General features: G+C 42.0%; 1 protein-coding gene across 5 annotated transcripts in view; it reads left to right on the top strand.

Moving 5' to 3' along the window:
• The window catches only part of SYNE2 (spectrin repeat containing nuclear envelope protein 2), a 275888-nt gene that overhangs the window by 60282 nt on the left and 196121 nt on the right, over positions 1 to 19485 (top strand). For 4 of the 5 annotated variants that reach the window (XM_078853402.1, XM_078853405.1, XM_078853404.1 and 1 more), the window contains exons 1-15: positions 2921 to 3011; positions 3556 to 3743; positions 3902 to 4066; positions 4434 to 4589; positions 5841 to 6014; positions 8263 to 8421; positions 8688 to 8861; positions 11540 to 11674; positions 11831 to 11986; positions 13042 to 13259; positions 13540 to 13615; positions 14755 to 14873; positions 15509 to 15632; positions 17862 to 18019; positions 19177 to 19324. In XM_078853402.1, the coding sequence (XP_078709528.1) occupies positions 2978 to 3011; positions 3556 to 3743; positions 3902 to 4066; positions 4434 to 4589; positions 5841 to 6014; positions 8263 to 8421; positions 8688 to 8861; positions 11540 to 11674; positions 11831 to 11986; positions 13042 to 13259; positions 13540 to 13615; positions 14755 to 14873; positions 15509 to 15632; positions 17862 to 18019; positions 19177 to 19324 (2184 nt within the window). In that variant the 5' untranslated portion in view covers positions 2921 to 2977. Of the gene's footprint in view, positions 1 to 2914; positions 3012 to 3555; positions 3744 to 3901; positions 4067 to 4433; positions 4590 to 5840; positions 6015 to 8262; positions 8422 to 8687; positions 8862 to 11539; positions 11675 to 11830; positions 11987 to 13041; positions 13260 to 13539; positions 13616 to 14754; positions 14874 to 15508; positions 15633 to 17861; positions 18020 to 19176; positions 19325 to 19485 lie in introns of those variants that run through there. The other variant, XM_073349866.2, reaches the window with a different exon arrangement.

Below are 19485 nucleotides of genomic sequence, written 5' to 3'. Positions count from 1 at the left end.
GAGTGGTAGATACGCTGGAGGGGAGGGATAGGATACAGAAGGACCTAGACCAATTGGAAGATTGGACCAAAAGGAATCTGATGAGGTTCAATAAGGATAAGTGCAGGGTCCTGCACTTAGGACGGAATAACCCAATGCACAGCTACAGACTAGGGACCGAATGGCTAGGCAGCAGTTCTGCAGAAAAGGACCTAGAGGTGACAGTGGACGAGAAGCTGGATATGAGTCAGCAGTGTGCCCTTGTTGCCAAGAAGGCCAATGGCATTTTGGGATGTATAAGTAGGGGCATAGCGAGCAGATCGAGGGACGTGATCGTTCCCCTCTATTCGACATTGGTGAGGCCTCATCTGGAGTACTGTGTCCAGTTTTGGGCCCCACACTTCAAGAAGGATGTGGATAAATTGGAGAGAGTCCAGAGAAGGGCAACAAAAATGATTAGGGGACTGGAACACATGAGTTATGAGGAGAGGCTGAGGGAGCTGGGATTGTTTAGCCTGCAGAAGAGAAGAATGAGGGGGGATTTGATAGCTGCTTTCAACTACCTGAAAGGGGGTTCCAAAGAGGATGGCTCTAGACTGTTCTCAATGGTAGCAGATGACAGAACGAGGAGTAATGGTCTCAAGTTGCAGTGGGGGAGGTTTAGATTGGATATTAGGAAAAACTTTTTCACTAAGAGGGTGGTGAAACACTGGAATGCGTTACCTAGGGAGGTGGTAGAATCTCCTTCCTTAGAGGTTTTTAAGGTCAGGCTTGACAAAGCCCTGGCTGGGATGATTTAACTGGGAATTGGTCCTGCTTTGAGCAGGGGGTTGGACTAGATGACCTTCTGGGGTCCCTTCCAACCCTGATATTCTATGATTCTATGATTCTATGATTGTCTTTGGGGGCATTGACTAGCCTCCTTTCCTCCTGTAGTATGCGAGGGTCAGCAATATGAGCCCACTCCCTGCCTCAAATTCACAACCCTCTTGCACAGGACAGCAGGTGGTCACAATTCTGCAGCAGCAGGACTCCAAATGTAGAAGCCGTCTGCCACCACCTGCTACTCCCAGAGAGTGATACTCAGCAGCTCTTCCTTCCCAATATGCACATATCCTTATGGTCCTTGTTGTGGATGAGTTGACTCTGATTGCATTTTGTGCTAACCTCCCATTTTGTGGCTGGTTATTACAGCACATATGAGGCTCAACGTTACAGTCCTTAGACAGGCAATGCTCCAATTACAATCAGGGAGAATTTTACCTGCATTAGAAGTGCAGGATGGGGCAACATGTTGGGTAAAATCACACTATTCTTGAAGACATCAGCAATAATAACCCATAACATGGTGGGTTGAAAATTGAAATGAAGCCTTTACTCTGAATTTCTTGGATTTTGTCAGTTTCATCTGGCTCCAGTTTTTGGGGGGAGGGATAGCTCAGTGGTTTGAGCATTGGCCTGCTAAACCCAGGGTTGTGAGTTCAATCCTTGAGGGGGCCATTTAGGGATTTGGGGCAAAAATTGGGGATTGGTCCTGCTTTGAGCAGGGGGTTGGACTAGATGACCTCCTGAGGTCCCTTCCAATCCTGATATTCTATGATTCATCTGGTATATTGTTAACACAGATTTATTATTATACTATATTATTGGGCTTTTGATTTTTGGTTTTAACTGATAAGCAGCAGTAAAACATACCTGATATTAAAAAAAATCCATGTTTATTCAATAAACATCAGAAAAACACCAAAAATTGTTACTTGTATTTAAGAGATTGTCTATACAGAGCAGTAATGCAGACTGTGGGGGTGTGATTTCTAAAGTACACTAAGGGTTGCTCATTAACTAGACCATGTTGATCCTGCTGGTGCACACCAAAGGTTCCCTAGTGTGCATAGATGTAGTGCTGTTTGAAACAGTACTGTGTTAAAGTGCACTAGGAAACATATAGTATATAGTAACAAAGTCGTGAAACCCCTTGATTTTTGGACATCTACATACAATTCAAAAATTGCAAAAAGTGAATCCTAAAAAATGAACTTAATAAACCCCCCAAACCAGAAGTCCTGTGTATTAATTCTGTAGTGCCATAGGTGCTCATGGCACTTTCCAGGCTTATCGGAAACAAACACCTTCCCCAAGGAGTTTATGATCTGAGAACTTAATTCTGAAATGACTTATCCTGACTCAGGCAAGTACTGTGGCCTCTTTGAGTCAATGGCCTGAGGGTTTGTCTACATGAACAATTTGTTCACAGTAAACTGGGGTGTGAACCTACCCCACACTAGCTTTCTGGGGACGAACTGTATGGGCTCTGGTGACATGCATTAACTGTTTATTAATGCCCTTTGATCTAATCCCCTTTGAAATGGGACTCGATCAACGCTTATCAGTGAACTATTACTGTGCTTCAGCAGGGTCTACACAGACAGTTATTCCATGGCAAGTTGGTGTGGGGTAGAGTCATACCCCAGCTTGCTGCAAACTGAGGGCTGGTCTATGCCTAAAGTAGACAGCTTTTAGGTCACGCTAGCTATATCACTCAGGGGTGTGAAAAATTCACACTTTGCGATATTTTTGGTTAAGCCAACCTAAGTGCCAGAGTAGACAGTGCCAGGTCAACGTAGTAATTGTCTACACTACAGCAGTGCTTCTAGTGTCGACATACCCTAAGTGTTTGTGTAGACAAACTCTCAATGCATGAGTTAGGATTACTTACAGAAGTAACCGTTTGCAAGATCAGGCCCTATAATAGGCATAATTCATACAAAGGGTGGGGGATGGGATGCAGTGAAAGTAACTTGATTTTGCTTTGTTTATGTTTGGCCTGTATCTTCTGGGTTCATGTTGTAAAAATTAATTGATCACAAACTGAATTTTCTACATATTTTTATGTCAGTCAGTATTACCTATCTCAATTCCCTTTAACTTTGGGCAGGATTTTATTGAAGAAAGAGGAGTCATAGCTCAACTAGAAACTGCTTTTCAAATATGTGAAGACATGAAAAACAAAAACATAAGCACGAATGTCTTAGGTAAGTGAATGCAAATAATATAGTACTTTAATAAGAGTTGTGCTTTAAACGGATCATTATTAATGAGTTAAATTCCTGATTGTTTTTTAAAAAAAATAAAAGTATGAGGAGTCCATTGGCACCTTAAAGACTAACAGATTTATTTAGACCTAAGCTTTCATGGGTAAAAAACCCACTTCTCCAGATGCATGGAAGAATTCTCCATGCATCTGAAGAAGTGGGTTTTTTACCCACGAATGCTTATGCCCAAATAAATCGATTAGTCTTTAAGGTGCCACTGGACTCCTCGTTGTTTTTGTGGGATACAGACTAACATAGCTACCCCTCTTTTATTTTCTGCAGAACGTTGGTTTTGTTTAGTTGGTGTATGTTTTTCCAAACAGTTAATAATAATCCCCTTCAGCACCCAAAGGAGGAAGGATTCACTTCTCTATTGTGGCAGTTTCCAAGGAATTGAGAAATATGCTTAATATTATTTTGAAATTATTAATATGAATTAATGTCTATTTCTAACATTTGTTTTATCATGTATTTAATATTCTAGCTGGTGATCCTTCAGACACTGGTAAACTATTTAAGATGGTAGACTCTAAGATTTCTACATGCAGAGAATATATTTACAATGTAAACACTGTCCTACAAAAAGTTCTATGTTCTTGGGCTACTTATATGGAGAACATTCATTTACTGAAGACATGGTTGGACGAAACACGAAAAGGACATCCTAAAAAGGTATTTGATTGAATGTCTCCTTGTGATTAAGCATAAAGATACTTGTTCACCTTTTTAAAGCACTTTGAAGTCTTATAAGTGCAAATTATTATTATTATTTTGGGAAATATATTAAAGAACTGCATGGTGGGTCTTATCCTTTCAATGCATCTCTGTAGGTCCCCACTGAGATTCTGGCAGACTGGAACTCGGTGCATGGTACATTAAATGAAGCTGGAAACTTCTTAATTGAAGTCAGCAATGAGCAAGTGGGATCAGATATTTCTAAAGAACTGAAAAAACTGAACACAAGATGGGCTAAATTTATAAAGAGAACACAGTTTGTAAGTAACCGCAGCTCTGTTTACTTTCATGGGATCATTTTGTTATGTAGATTTCAAAAGCACAGCTGTATTTTTAACAGTATAATTATCGGTTGTTATTTACAGATCAATAATCTTTCATACAATTCAGTGTTATCCATTTTGGAGCGGGTGAAGCAAGCAATACGTACAGGTTCCCAGTTGTAAAAGTCCTTTAGAACTCTATTAGCATTGAATGCAGTGGTGTATATGCCTGAGAATATACTAGAGCCCCTTGTTTCAGTTTTCTAGATGAGCCCTTAAAAAGTGCATTTATTAATGATACCGTTGTGCCAATAAATGATCAAAAATAAATGATAGTATCAAATGCTATACAACCTTTTCACAGGAGATGAGATTACTGAGAATGCAAGAAGAGCAAAAGAAGTCAGTTGTTGACAGTAATGGAAATTCGCAGCCTCCTGCAGAGGCAGTGCCAACTGCATGCAGTGCTACAGCAGATATATCAACAGAGGCTAGCAAGAAACATATTCAGAATGCAAAGGTAAAGAGTTCTCCTATATTCTAATCAGTATATCAGCACTTAAATTTGGGTAGTTTTATCTATTGAATATACAGCCCCAATTTTTTGGGCACTACATCTCCACTTCATTCCCAGCTTCCACCCTATGCTCCTCAGGGTGTATGTGATGGTCCCCAGGGGTACCCACGGCTGTGAGGCACCTCATCACTACCTGCTCTTAGCGTGAAGTAGTCTTGTCTCTGCCTGCTGTAGATCAGCTCCCTGAAACCGTATGTGACAGCACAAGCATGGCCTCCCAGGTGTTCACAGGTCTCGCTCTCTCTCTGTACAGGTAGCGATCGGCACACAGTAACCCCTGAGTACTCAGAGTTCTCGCCAGTGTTCAGCTCCTGTTCCCCAGAACACTTACAGAATTACAGGCTTGCTATTCCCACAGGGACAGAACTCACCGGCCTGTAAGAGTCAACTGAGGACCAGCACTTTGCTTATCACCATAGCACTTAGATATAATTATAGTGAAAACAAGAATAGTTTATCACAGAATAGAAATTCAAGTAATAGTGAGTAAGAATATTGGAAAGAAATGGGTACATATTAAGCAAAATCATAACATGCTTTCTAGAGCCTATACTTAACTGACAAGTTACTCTCTTATCTAAAAAAAGAGTATCTGAACCAAACTTCTCTCCAGAATTCTCAACCAAGGCTGGTTGAGACCTCTCTTTCATGAAGCAAATGTGCTGTCCTACACTCAAGATAAGATTCTCTTCTGCTGCCTTTCTTTTCCTGTTAGATTCTTTCTGAAGTTCTTTCTTACAATCCTTCATTCGCATTCAGTTAAGACTGGTGAGGGGATCCACTGTGAACAAGAAAATACTCAAGTTACATGTGAACAGATAGGCTGTTTTTCACCTTTTCTGGTGACTAGTACCTTGATACAGACTTTAAGAACATATTTTCAGTTTATACACAGCACCTGTACATACATTGCACAATGATATTGATGACGAGAGTGACGCCACCTTTCATTTGAGACCTCACATGCCATTCTTTGGTGAACCAGAATGTGCATACCAGAATCAGGAGATTCCTGTAACCCCATTACGCCCCCTTGTCAGTTGGCATTAAGAAGATCTTGGGTCACAGAGTGAAAGCCAGAAAGTAGCCCATAGGCTGATTAAATGCTTGCAATGTAGGGTGGGGGGAGAAGGAAATTCTGAGCATTTTACAAATACTGACTTTGCTAAGATTCTAAATATTCCATGTTCTCAGCTTAGAGAAAAGAATGCAGGTGTAACTGAACAGGCCACTGAGCTTCTGCCCAGAGTGGAGAAAATTGAAGAGCTGCTCAAAGGAGTAGAAAACTGGGCCACGGGAACAGAATGCCTTCTTGAGACCATCAAACATGAAGGATGCGTGGGAAGCTCAACGGAACAATCTTTACAGGTAGAAATGTAAATATAAAGTTTAAAATATCTATCCAGTCATCAGATTCTCAGACCTGAGTTATGAATTCAATGGCTTGTGTTAAATGAAGCAGGAATAAGGATGTATTTTGTATTAATAAATGGCTAAGTAAGGGAAGAAGGTGCTGTAATGTTGCTAGGACTAGGTTAGTTGTCTAACATTATTTTTCAGGATGGCTCCTGTCAGAGTCCTGAATATCCCATCATGGTAACTGCTTTCCCCCTCAAACATCGTCACTCCCAGATTACAATCACAATTTAAAGAAGGATCTCAGTCCCATTCTTCAACGGGTTACAGTTGTGTGATAAAGACCCTCCGGCCCCCTCAGTAATCCAGCACACTCCCTGTCCAGTACTCCCTGCTGACTAATACCCTGCAAATGAATGAAGTGAGAGTGTGATGAATGCTGGTGATAATATTTACTGCAAAGGCAATGCATTTATCCCCTGGGGAGGAAGCACTTTATCCCATCAGTCCTGCTTGGCTGGAAAGGGGACCTGTAGAGCTCTGGCAGGGGTGTGAATCAGCTGCCTGCTCTGTACTTTATGTATCTGACCCTGTGGGAAATTGATTCAAACATCCACTCTGTAAAGAGTCCTCAGTGTAGTTGCAAAGATCTTTGTTTTTAGTCCCAGGGTTATTTTACTTAGAGATTATGCACTCCTGCTTTGGATAAAGTCTACAGTATTAGGAGGTATGGGCATGTTAAAAGAGTGTACACGAATTTTCAGAATTGTGTGCATGTATATAAACTAAATCCCATTCTCAGTGTGACATTTGCTTGTTAAAAATGTGAAGGTGACAAAAATGCTCTTAAATTTCTATGAGTTGTGTTTCAATAAGATTGTAACAATGTCCCCCATGATTATACAAGATCAAGTTTTTGTTTCACTTAGAGAAATTTTTAATAAAGCATAGATCATCATCAGAGGAATGGTAATGGATAGTTTGAAAATGAGGTGAATATTCATAGATCAGAACAGCTCTCGTAAAGACACACAGTGATAAATATCAAAACCCAGCGGTGTAAGCTGTGCTTTCAAAATATCCAAGCATGTTTTCTGAACAGCTGAGTGCACATTTGGGGCTCTATTCTGCAAGCAAATATACACGTGAGTAACTTTGCTTATATGAGACTACTCACATGAAACAGTTACTGCTGTGTGTACACATTTTCATGATCAGACAATGCACATGCAGATGTGCGCTTTGTATGTTCAGTTACTAGGTTGTATGTATACAAGCATATTTTAAAAAATACTTTAAAATAGAAGGTTAGGCAAAGAAATGTAACATATAAAGTAGTGATAGAAGTACAATCACAAAAGTTAAGTACAAGTCAAATATGCGTATGGATGTCACAGGGTCCACTCACTGCTAGGGGCATCTCCTCCGGGCCACTTTAGGGATTAGCTCCTTCCAGATGCTGTGCCCTCCTCTGGCGCTCTCTCCACTCTGTGGACCCTCTCACTCCAGGAGCTGCAGCTTCCTCTTCATGACTTGGCCCTCCAGGCAGGTCACTATAGTCCTCACCTTCTGGGGTATCAAAGTCTTTCAGCATGAACTATCCCAGGTAGTCCGATCTCCACTTCCCCAGTGGCTGGTAGGGGAACCCAGGCCTGCCCTCTACCCCAGGTTCCAGCTCAGGGGCCCTCTCTTCAGCAACCAAGGTCTGCCTTGCTGCTTTTCCCCTGAGCCTTTGCTGTCTTTCTGGCTCGCCCCACACTCTGGGGTTGCCAGCTGCACAGCTCCCTTCTCCAGGGAATGATTGCAGACTAATTCCCTGAACCTCCAGCTGCTCTCAGCTCCTGGGCTTCATACAGTCACCTCCTGTTCCCATCCAGCTGAGCCTCCTTTAATTAATCCCTGCTCCCTGGCTCTTCCTTCAGGTGCAGCGTGGACAGTTAATTGGCGTACCTAGCCACCTTAACCCCTTCAGGTTTTGTGTGAAGTGGACACCCCATCACAATGGAATTAATTAGATGGCTTGACAACTTGTTTTCTCTGCTTCTTTTTTTGGTTGGCGCCAGACTCTTCTCTTCCCCCCTCCCCAGACATTGATACTTTGGACTGCAAGATAATGACCTGCAATTGCAAAGCGTGGTCCATATGTAACCAAATATTGCCTACTTTTCAGTCAATCCTTGCCTTTCAATTCAGTTCCGAAAGCTAAAGGATATACATAATATTTAATATTGAAGACTTCTGTTGTGTTTCATCTAAACAGATCCTAATTGCCAGAAGAACCTTGTGCCAAGAACAAGTTGCTGCAGCAGAAGAAATCTTGCAAGTTTTGACACGTAATATTTCAAGCCAGGTGTCCCTCCCGGATTTTGAGACAGCTGGGCTACAGACAAGAATTAAAGAAGTCAGAGAGAGACTCCAGGTCTTTGTTCCCTATCACTATCATATTCAGTACACAGATATCCTTATCTGTAGTATTTAATGGTTAGAAAAGCGTCTTTTAGGGTCCATGTAAAATATAAATATTTTAAAAATATTTGAGCAACTCTTCTCTTGTCAGGCGCAGAAGGAGAAGAGATTTCAAAATTAATATCCAAAGCTGAGAAACTTGAGTCATGTTATAAAGGAATATTTTAGTTGTTTTAACAATACTCATGCACACCCTAAAAATTGTCGCTTTCTTCCTAGGCTACCATGAATAACCTAGACCTTGTCTCACCCAAATCTGAAGAGACTCTGTCAAAAAAGGAGGTCATGATCAATTTTGAAAAATCCCAGAAGGAGCTTGAAACATCTATTTTAAAAGCTATGCAACTCATTGGCCGAAAAGTGAGCCCAGATGCGCACATTTCAAAAAATGAGGTGGGTTCAAATATTTACTTCCTACCTGTGTCATATGAAGATTTTGACTTTCAGAGCACATTATTTCATAGTGAGATTTTGTGACTAAAAAAATCTTACACAAGTGGTCCCCAAATTTTTAAGGGTCATCCCCCCCTTACCCCTGTTCATCCCCCGCCCACCCCACCCCCGGCTCCGAGCTGGGGCTGGGAGTGTGGCTGCGGTTCCTGGGATGGGGAAACGCAGAAATGGGTAAGGGGGCTGAGGGTGGGGCCACAGCTGGGGGCAGGTCTGGGTCTGGGAATAGAGCTGCAACCAGGTGTGGTGCCATGGTTGGAGGCTGGGGGTGGGGCTGGGCATGGGACCAGGAGCTGGGGCCAGGTCTGGAAGTGGGGCCGGAGCAGAGCTGGGAGCGGAGCGGGGCTGGGTGGCACTCCCTTCCCGCCCCCCATGGGGCCTGGCCTGGGCCCCATCACGCCCCACCCCCAAACACTCCTCCATGCCCCAATAGGTGGGCGCACCCCACAGTTTGGAGACTTCTGTTTTACACTGTTGTGGAAAAGAGCACATGTTTCTTGGCAGTTCTTACAACTTTTGTTTAAAACTTTTTATTTTATCATTATTAACATACTTAAACTTTCTGTAGAAATATTAAGAAATCTTACTCCTAACCTGGATTTTTATATTATCATTATCTGTGTGTATTTTGTTTAAATCCCCAAAATGGTAACCACACATTATAAAATCTTGATCCTAAAATAAGGCTATCTGTCATTTTTTCTATTGAAAGGATATCCTGAACTTTGTTTCTCCATGTCACTAGTGCTAGGAGGTCTCTCCATTTCCAACAATGCCTTATTAAACATCTGGCTATTAGTTGTAAGTGCCTTATCAAAACTTTGAAAGCTGACTGACTAAGTGGCCATCAGACACACAAGTAACTTTTTGCACCTAGCTTTGACATGATTTGAAGGGAAGTAAAACCTAGTTTAGATTATGTTGTTTATAATCATGACAGTGATATGGGGGTGTTATGATGGAGAGTTATATAAAAAGAAATTGAAAGTTCTCAAAGCTACTGTAATTCAACCTCCTTGTTTATATAAGTTATTCTGTATACTATCTGTCTTCTTATATGGCTCCATCACTCCCATACCCAGGCAACTATAAGGCACTCAAGAATGTACAGCTGTGAACCGCAGTTGTGTTTCTTGGCCAGTTAAAAGTCTTTGGTCTCATCCTGTATCATGTGCCCCAGCTCTGGGACAAACTTTTCAAACGTGGATATAGATGCTGAGTGCCTCAGTTTTTTTGGGGGCCTAACTTGAGACTCCTTAAAGGCACCTGATTCTCAGGAAGTGCTGAGAAACCACCCTTGGAAAATCCAGACCCCTTTAAAGTGTCTTAAGTTGGGCACCCAAAAGCATTAGTCACTTTTGAAAATCTTGGCCTTGGGCTAAATTGCACCATTTAGGAGGGCCTTGGGCTGGAAAGCAGTGCAGAACCAGCACTGGGAATACTCATAGGGATTCTACCTCAAGGAGACTGTCACGGGGTCACTCACCACCCTGTGCCTCCTGCTGGGCATTTTGGGAATTAGTTCAGTCCCAGTGGGTATGCCCTTGGGTGGTGGTGGCTCTCCCATCCTCACCTCTGCCTGCAGACCCATTACAGCACCTTTCTCTCGGTGTCTGCTTCGTGGCACAGCCCTCCAGCTGTGTCACCATCCGGTTCCCCCCCTTCCGGGGGACTCCTCCACCAAGAGTCCAGCCACTCCTTGCATCGGCTTGGCAGTCCACAGCCAGGCCGCTCCTTCAGCGGCTAGTGGGGGGTGGGGCCACCCAAGCCCACCCACTACTCTGGGCCCCTGCTCAGGGCTCCTGTAAACAGCAGCTTCCTGCTGCCTCTTCTTTCCAGCTCACTGTCTCTATTCCCTGGGCCACTTCCATGCAGCCTTAGTTCCTTCTGCTCCTGCCTCTGGCTCCAGCTCCTTTGCTCTCTTCCCAGGGCCTCAAGCCTGCAAGTCCTGGCAGCCCATCAGGAGCTCTCCCAAGCTCCCGCAGTCCCTGCTAGCACCTACCTTTCCCCAGGTGCTGGTCCCTCTGTAGGCCTCTAGGAAGCCAGTCTTCTCCCTAGGGCTCCCTGCAGCAAAATAACTCTCTCTGTTTTGCAGCTTCCTTTTATATGGGCCGACTGGGCCCCGATTGGCTAGTCCAGCCCCCGCCCTAATTGACTGTTTCCCCTGCAGCCCCTCCCTAGGATGGTTTTAGCCAGGGCGGGCCAGGCGCCCCATCACAGAGACACAGTCCCCTGCCATGCTTCCTGTCATATATAGGAGGTGTGCCCCATTGTCTGGGCATAGGGAGGGAGGATAGCCGCTGATCTACTTTGTCCGCTCCCCGTTGGTACAAAATGTTCCCGCGATAGGTGTTGTGGGAGCTGTACCTGCAGTTTCCCAAGCGTAGGGGCTGCAGTTGTCCTTGGCCCTTTTTCAGGCACAGAAAGTGCAGGAGTGCAATTGTGCTCTGGCCTGCCTGTGCATCCACCGCAAGGGCCTGGGACAATCTGGCCTTTTGCCATTGCAGCACAGTAATAAGTACCTTGTCATTCATTATTGTATAGTTTTGATATGATAATGATACTGTTTTATGATATACATAAGTGAAGATCAGTTCTGGTTTTGTTTTGCTTTTTTGCAGGAAGCTTTTAGCATTTTGGACACAGGAATTCTTGAAAAGTTTTTGAAAACAGCTGAACAATTGAAAAATATTTCACCAGCTCATGAAAAGTTGGCAGTGGAGGAAAGATGCAAAGATGTTCGTGAAAGATGGGAGGTGAGAAAATATACATAAGAAAAAGCAACTCATTCTCTTATCAGACCTGGTCTCTTGAAAAACAAATTTTTGTTACAGAATAGAGGTTTTTATTTGCTTTGTAGCCCGTTGTCACCCCATGACCATCACACTGAGAGTGCTTTCTGTACGTTGCAGGTAGTTCATCGTGAAATCATATCATGTATTCAGTTCATAATGGAAATTGAAATAGGGAAATTTAATGCAACTTTTTCAAAACTCAGTAAGCAAATAAATAAAGAGAAGAAACTCCTTAGCATCGGTAAAACCAAGGGACTTATAAAAGAACACGAGGTACTGTATAAAAATGCTGTCCTCAACTTCTCTGCTTGGTGACTGTATTGTATATCCTTCTGCATTTTATCATTTAATTTTCTTTCTAACTTCAGACTGTTCCACTATTGCAGGAAGCAGGCTTTCAAAGAGTCACCTCCTTGCCAGTAGGGTGCTAAATTTTTTCAGTTTATACCTTACTTTATAATCATCTCTTACAGGTGGTATCAGGGTTCCCTCCCCAATCTGAACTCTGGGGTACAGATGTGGGGACCTGCATGAAAGACTCTCTAAGCTTATTTCTACCAGCTTAGGTTAAAAACTTCCCCAAGGCACAAATCTTTCCTTGTCCTTGGATGGGTACTGCTGCCACCACCAAGTGAATTAGACAAAGATTCAGGAAAAGGACCACTTCGAGTTCCTGTTTCCCTAAAATATCCCCCCACCACTTCTTTCCCCATTGGTCCTTCTGGTCAGGTGCCAAGTAGGTTAAGTGAATCTATTAACCCCTTACAGGTAAAAGGATTCTGTACCTCTTGCCAAGAGGGATTTTATATTACTGCATACATAAAGGTTGTTACCCTTCCCTTTATATTTATGACAGGCGGTTTTATTTTTAATCCTTAATTACTCAAAATGTAATGATTAAAAAAACCAAACTTGACGTGCACTGTAGCTCCCATTCAATATAGTAGTCGCATGGCTAAGGTCCTTTGCATAGAGCTGACTCTGCCCACAATGGTTGTACGGAAACCCCAGTTTAACTCCTTGTTTGTGTTTCACACAACCTAGTCTCATGACTTTAAGTGGTGTTTTACTAGTTGATAGGCCTGTGCTAGTCCTCCGCCCAGGGGTAAATTTCACACATTGTGTAAGAAACTTTGGTTTACATTTTACATTTTTACTCATGTCTTTCTCAGTCATCTCTTCTTTAATTTTCTTTTCACCTTTGTTTTCAAAGTGGTTTGAGAGCCTCAGTTGAAAGTGCATTTACGTGACAAAAGAACGCTAAATATAACAATGTATGAAAATAACCACATTGTTATAATTTATCATGTGTTTGTTTCTTCATTTAGGCTTTTTTTTCTCCTGAAGGCAACCTCGGGGAACTAAACAACTGCCTACAAGTTCTTAAAGCAATGTGTGAAAGACTGGCTGCAGAAGAAACTCACCTGGAAACAAAGACACTAATTGCAGAGTGTGAACAAAAGCAAGAAGAACTTCAAAAATGTGCAGCAGATGCTTATGTAACTCTGCTGTCCTATGTTGGAAGTGGTCAGGCATCTAAACAAGGGTGAGTATTTTGTGGCACAATGTATCATAGCTTCATAAAACTAAGACATCTAGATCATCCTCCTGCTGTTGGAGAATTGTAACCAGGAGTATATTTTCTCGTGTAATTGTTCTTTTAAAATATTTTAACGAACTAGTCTATGTCCTGTTAGATTAATCTTTGGAGGAGTTGCAGTGTTTTTTTTTGTCTTGTGATATATACTTCATGATTGCAATGTTTTTTCTTTGTATTCACTAGTTGTTGCTGTTGTTGTTAAGCTGAAATTTCTTTTAAATCTTAGGGGCTCTATACTTGCTCCTGAGAATGGAGAAAAGGAAGCATCTTCCCAATCAGTTGATATACTTTCAACTCAGGAGGTATGGAATTCAGATCATAGACTCATCGGGTTAGAAGGGACCGCAAGGGTCATCTGGTCTGCTCCCCTGCCAAGACACAGGATTTGTTGTGTTTAACCCATCCAAGACAGATGGCTAAAGACATGCCATTATCAAACACTGGTTTATCTAGAGTGGATCATGGGCAAATGGAGAGCAGTTATTATGTCTGTCTATATCACAGTGGAACTCAAGCACTCCAGTCAAAGCTCAGACCCCATTTTGCTCACAATGTACGAATTCTTATTGAAAAGACAGTCTGTGCCCCAGAGAACTTACAGTCTGTTTCCTCTCTCTGAGTGCAAAGGGCAAGCTCAAGGGCCACTTAAGTCCTCAAAATAGGACTCAAGTCCTTGTATTGCCCTTCTTGATAGGGCTGAATTTCAGCCTCTAGCACTGGAGGAAACACACCTAGAATATTACAGTCAGTAGCCAAAAGATGTGAACAAGTAGGAGGGGATATAGAGATGGAAAATGCTGGAGGGGTTCATTTCTAAGGAAATATTAAAATAAAAGAATATGTATAGCTTTATTAAATAATTGCTAAGGTAGAGGGTTACAACTATTTACTGGTAGTGGAATGCCGTAGAGGAAGAGGTCTTGTTTAGAGTGTGGTCCAAGAGGATGATAATTCATGTGACCCAAGATGTACATAGGCGGCACAGTATTCATCAGCAAGACATCCAAAAACATGCTGGTGACCTGCACAAAGAGTTCAGCTTGAGTCTCCATTGTGTTAGCACCAATGGCTGAGGATATAGAGGAAACATCTGTTAAGGTAGCTGAGGTTGCTGTATGCACCACTGTGATGAGGAAGCTCTCTCACGCTGTGCTGCAAATACTGTCCATTGTATAGTGATGGAATCTGCTGCTTTGGTGATGGCTCAAATGTCATGTGCATAGTCCATGGAAAGAGGTGTATTTTATAATTTTACTTAAGATTCACTTAAACGAGATTATTATGTTCATAAATTGAGTTTCTTCTCTCAGAAACTGGGTGTGTTTCGCATGAAGAAGTGATTGTTTCTTTTTGCAGTGTATGTATGTCTTCTGATCTTTGTAGAATGCATAAATATAAGGTAATGTAGTTATCAACGTAATTGATTTTTACATTTGATTAGGCATCAGGACCAGTTTCAGATGTAATTTTGGAATCAGACATGAAACAGCAGAACGGTGAAAGCTGTACAAAGAAGTTTGAGAAAGACATTGATTTGCCCTTAGAGGCTTTATTAGAGAGGTAATTTTTAAATGGCAAAATATGCACATTTAGAGATAATACTATACTAAAAAGTTACAAGTAAATTGGAAATTTCATATATCTGGACTATTTTTGCTATTCTGAATTCTGTTCTCTACTTATTCTTCTAAATTTTGCTTTATCTATTTATCTTACTAAACAGTCACTCACAGTAGTATCAAAATGTAAATTATATCTCTGTAACAAGGAAACTAGTGGATTTAGTGATTTTTCTGCTTTTCTGTCTTCCTTGGTTAGAGGAAGCTTTGCTTTTGGGTGTGTGTATGTGCCTGAATATGATGAAGCCAAACATTCTGGGCCAAATTTCCAGAAATTCGTTATTTTTTACACAAAAACCCCCATATTTGAGCCTGAAATTAGACATTTGCACACACAAATAAGGTACCTAAGTGAGCAATTACTCCATTTTAAACAAATGCTTATTCATGTAAAATTTGGAATTTAGGTAAAAAAACCAATTACATGAGCAAATTGCTGAACTTACTTTAATTGCCATTACTTAAATGGCAATTAAAGTAATTATTCAGCAAGTCACAACCCCAATTATTTTTCCTTTCCTGTCTTCCGTTAAAGTAAAGTTGATACTGTCTAAGAACTATTGCATCTTTTCCTAGCTTTGATACACAGAGGAGTAATGTCGAACTTCATTTACAAAGAATCAGAGATGAAGTAGAGTCTCCTTTTACTGATGAAATAAAAGACACCTTATGCCTTCAAAATAAGCTGCTAGATCTACAGGTAAATATCAATCATTTTGAAGAATATGTTGCTTGTCTACAATTTGTATGATATGTTAGCAAGAGGGGTTAAATTACTCTCTTTTGAGGCCCTTTCTTTCAAGTACTGAGCATACTGTTGAGGGGTAATGCCCGTCCCAACTGCCATTGGCTTCAGTGAGAGTTGAGGACATTCAGCAGTCATAGGAAGGCTCAGCTCTTTGCGAGATTGAGGCCTTACATGGCAGTGGAGTTGTGCCGGTGTAGCTGAGAGGAGAGTTTGGACCATTGTGTGCAAAATTACTCCAGCACTATTGTAGTTTCAGAGGATCTGAAATGTTTGTAAACAATTATTATTTTGTTATGCTCTATATTTACTACACACAAAAAACTATGTTAAAAGAACAGTGAAGTTGCAAAGTCAACTGGGGGAATTCTGCGCCAAAACATTAAAAATTCTGTGCACAATATTTTAAAATTATGCAAAATTCTGCATATTTTATTTTTCAAAATAACATAATATAATCACACCAGCTTCAGTTATTTTTGGTCATTTATTTCAAAATACCTGTCAGCAAGTATGTCTGTAACAATACAGACAACAAAAAAGATTCAGGAAAAGTTTTTTGACAAATAGATTCCTTACTAGGCATATTAATACAGAATTCTGAGTAATAATTTGTTTAAACTACAATACAGAACCGTATTTCCCTGACTTGGGGGAGTCAGGGGTAATGGAGGAGCTGAGGGAGAGGGAAGTAAATTTCTGGGAAGGAGCCTGGTTGTGAACTTGGAGGGTTGTTGGGTATGGGTGGGAAAAGTATGGAACAGGTTTTTGCGGGGGGCAGGGAGGGATTGTTAGGGAGCTTCCCCCATGCAGACCCTGGCTGACCCCTAGCCTCTCCCATTCAGTCAGGCACATCTGTCCCTGTCCCCATGTGTCCTGCACCCCCCTGTCCACATGTGTCCCTCCACCCCCACTCAGACATCCACTCCCCTCCATCATGTGGTCCTGTACCCCGTCCCCCAGTCCCCATGTGTCTCTGTGCCCCCACTCAGCCAGCTCCTCTCCCTATGTGTCCCTGTACCCCCGCCCCCTTTCCCCATGTATATCTGTGCTCTCACTCAGCCACCCCCTGTCCCTATGTAGCTCTGCACTCCCTCCCGCATCACCATGTGGCCTTGCACCTCCCTCCCTCCTTTGGCCCTGTGCCTCCACTCCCATTCAGCCCCTGCCCCAGTCTGTTCTCATCTACTAGTTCTTATGAGCCCCTGTCTGACCCCCCCACAACACTCCATAGCCTGTCTCCCCATAGGCCCTGTCTCCTGACCTGGCCTGACAGGCGCTGCAAAGAAGGCAGGTTCTTTCTTTTCCCTGGCTGGCTGGGAGCTGTTGCTCTGTGCTAGCACCACATCGCCCTCTGGTGGGCAAAAGGCAGAACTGCAGCAGCATTTTGAACAGAAGCTTTTTTCTGCGCAAAAAATTAAAAGAATGCGTGGCTCATTAATTATGTGCGCACGCAGTAGTGCAGAATTCCTCCAGAAGTAATATTACTCTTCCTCTGTGATGCCTGGGCCCTAAAATCGGGCCACTAAGAGCACAGGAGAGTTTCCTTGCTCTCAGTTCCACTTGGCGCCACACTTGCCCCTGGCAACCAGGAGGAACAATTGCAGGAAAAATCCTGTTCAGCCCCTGCACCCTGGGCTGGAGCATTTTCAGTCACTCTCTGAGCATGGCACATGCACAGTCCAGTCACATGTAGGAGCTGTGAGGTGTGAAGCATACTCACTGCAGACACAATCTTCAGAGAATTTAGGTGCTGAACTCTAACAAGTTTCTACTGAGTATGTGCAAACCAAGCTAGTTCAAAGGATTATAAATTGGCCAAATTTGGGTGAATTTTCAAAGGGAAGGTAAAAGGCACATCTGACCCTCCTGTAAAATTTCAAATCCTTGTTACAAAGCATGGAGGCACTGGAGCTTCTGAGTGAAATGGGTGTAAGAATTTTTGTAAACATGGGTAAAACTATGTAATTTTTTCTCTAATCTTGTTCTGAAAAATGGCTGAAACTTAAAAAAAACCAACCAAACAACAAAAAAGCCTGAGGCACCTGACATGGAAAATTCACGATATGTGGTGCTTCCAGCTCTGTCTATAATAATGCATCTAAAGGTAATTTTCAAAATTGACCAGTTTTTTTCCACAATACGATGCCTTTGAATGAATTAAATGTATGTATCTTCTTTTAGGTCATAGAGAGTGAAGCTAATTCTTGTTGGACACAGTTTGAAATTATTGCATCTAAGTTAGAAAATCTTATGGATGACACAGAGAAGCCTGTTATCTCTGAAACACAAAACAGACTTAACAGAGAGTGGAGTGAACTTCAGATTATTCTAAATGCCAGGTATAAAATATCATTGTCCTTTGTGTTACTTGAGAAATAGTATATCATCATACAATTAAAGAATGTATTGTATAGTATATATTTTGCATTGTAAGGCATAGTTAGGATTATATGTTCGAACCCCGGCATTTTCCAATTTAAACGTACAAACTTAACATGATCTTAATATATTGTTATGGAGTATTATATGCTATATATTAGCGGTTCTCAAACTGTTGGTCGGGACCCCAAAGAGGGTCACAGCCTCATTTTAATGGGGTCGCTAGGGCCAGCATTAGACTTGCTGGGACCCAGGGCTGAAGCTGAAGCCTGAGCTCCACCTCCACCTTGGGCAATGGGACTTGGACTGCAGCCCCCTCTCCCTCCACCTGGAGTGACAGGGCTTGATCTGTGGCCCCCTTTCCCCTCACCCAGGGCAGGAGGCCTTGGGCTCTGACCTCCCCTCCCAGGGGTCATGTAGTAACTTTATTGTCAGAAGCGGGGTCGTGGTGCAATGAAGTTTGAGAAACCCTGCTATATATGCTACATATAATATACCATAGACAATTAGAGATACTTACACTAAGAACCATAATAAACAAATCTCTGTCTTATAAGAACATAAGAACTGACATACTTGTCAGACCAAAGCTCCATCTAGCCCAGTATCCTCTCTTTCGACAGTGGCCAATGCCAGGTGCCCCAGAGGGAATGAACAGAGCAGGTAATCATCAAGTGATCCATCCCATCACCCATTCCCAGGTTTTGGCAAACAGAGGCTGTCCATCCTGGCTAATAGCCATTGATGGACATATCCTCCATGAACTTACCAGTGTTTTGAACCCTGTTATAGATTTGACCTTCACTACATCCTCTGGCAAGGAGTTCCACAGGTTGACTATGTGTTGTGTGAAAAAATTCTTCTACTTTATAAGATCACTTTATAGTATCCCCAAGTTTTCTAGTACGTTTTTTTTCAACCTTTGAATTAAAATCTTTGGAATTGGGGCTGTTCCTATTTAAATCTATGGTAAAACTTCTGTTGACATGAGTGAATTGCTCCCAAAGTCTATTAGCTAATTTTTGGTTTACAGTAAAATTGTGCTTTTGCCCTGAAATATGTGCAGGATCTTTTCTTGCCAGCTTCTCCTGTTCATGTTTATTTACCTTTCTTTTAGAATGAAGCCTTTAAAGATTGCTTTGGAAGTTGTTTCACCGATAGAAAATGAATTCATTCTTCTATGTGACTCAGACAAGCAATGCCACAAAAAGGACATTCAGCAATTTACTCTGACAAATATTGATCTCATTTATGGAGAACTGAAGGTAAGGAAAAACATAGAGCCCACATCTCAGTTTTCAAATGTGAGTACAAGGTGAAACTTCGCAAAAAATAGGCATTTGTACATGCAAGAGCTGGATAACTGCATGGGACTTCTCACTCAGGGATTTGGGAATCGCTTCCAGTAGTCTGAGTGTTTTTTGAC

This window comes from Lepidochelys kempii, chromosome 6, assembly GCF_965140285.1.
Source record: "Lepidochelys kempii isolate rLepKem1 chromosome 6, rLepKem1.hap1, whole genome shotgun sequence".
Taxonomy (NCBI): domain Eukaryota; kingdom Metazoa; phylum Chordata; order Testudines; family Cheloniidae; genus Lepidochelys; species Lepidochelys kempii.
The sequence above is the reverse complement of the archived record's forward strand: the minus strand, read 5'-3'. Positions and strand labels throughout refer to the sequence as shown.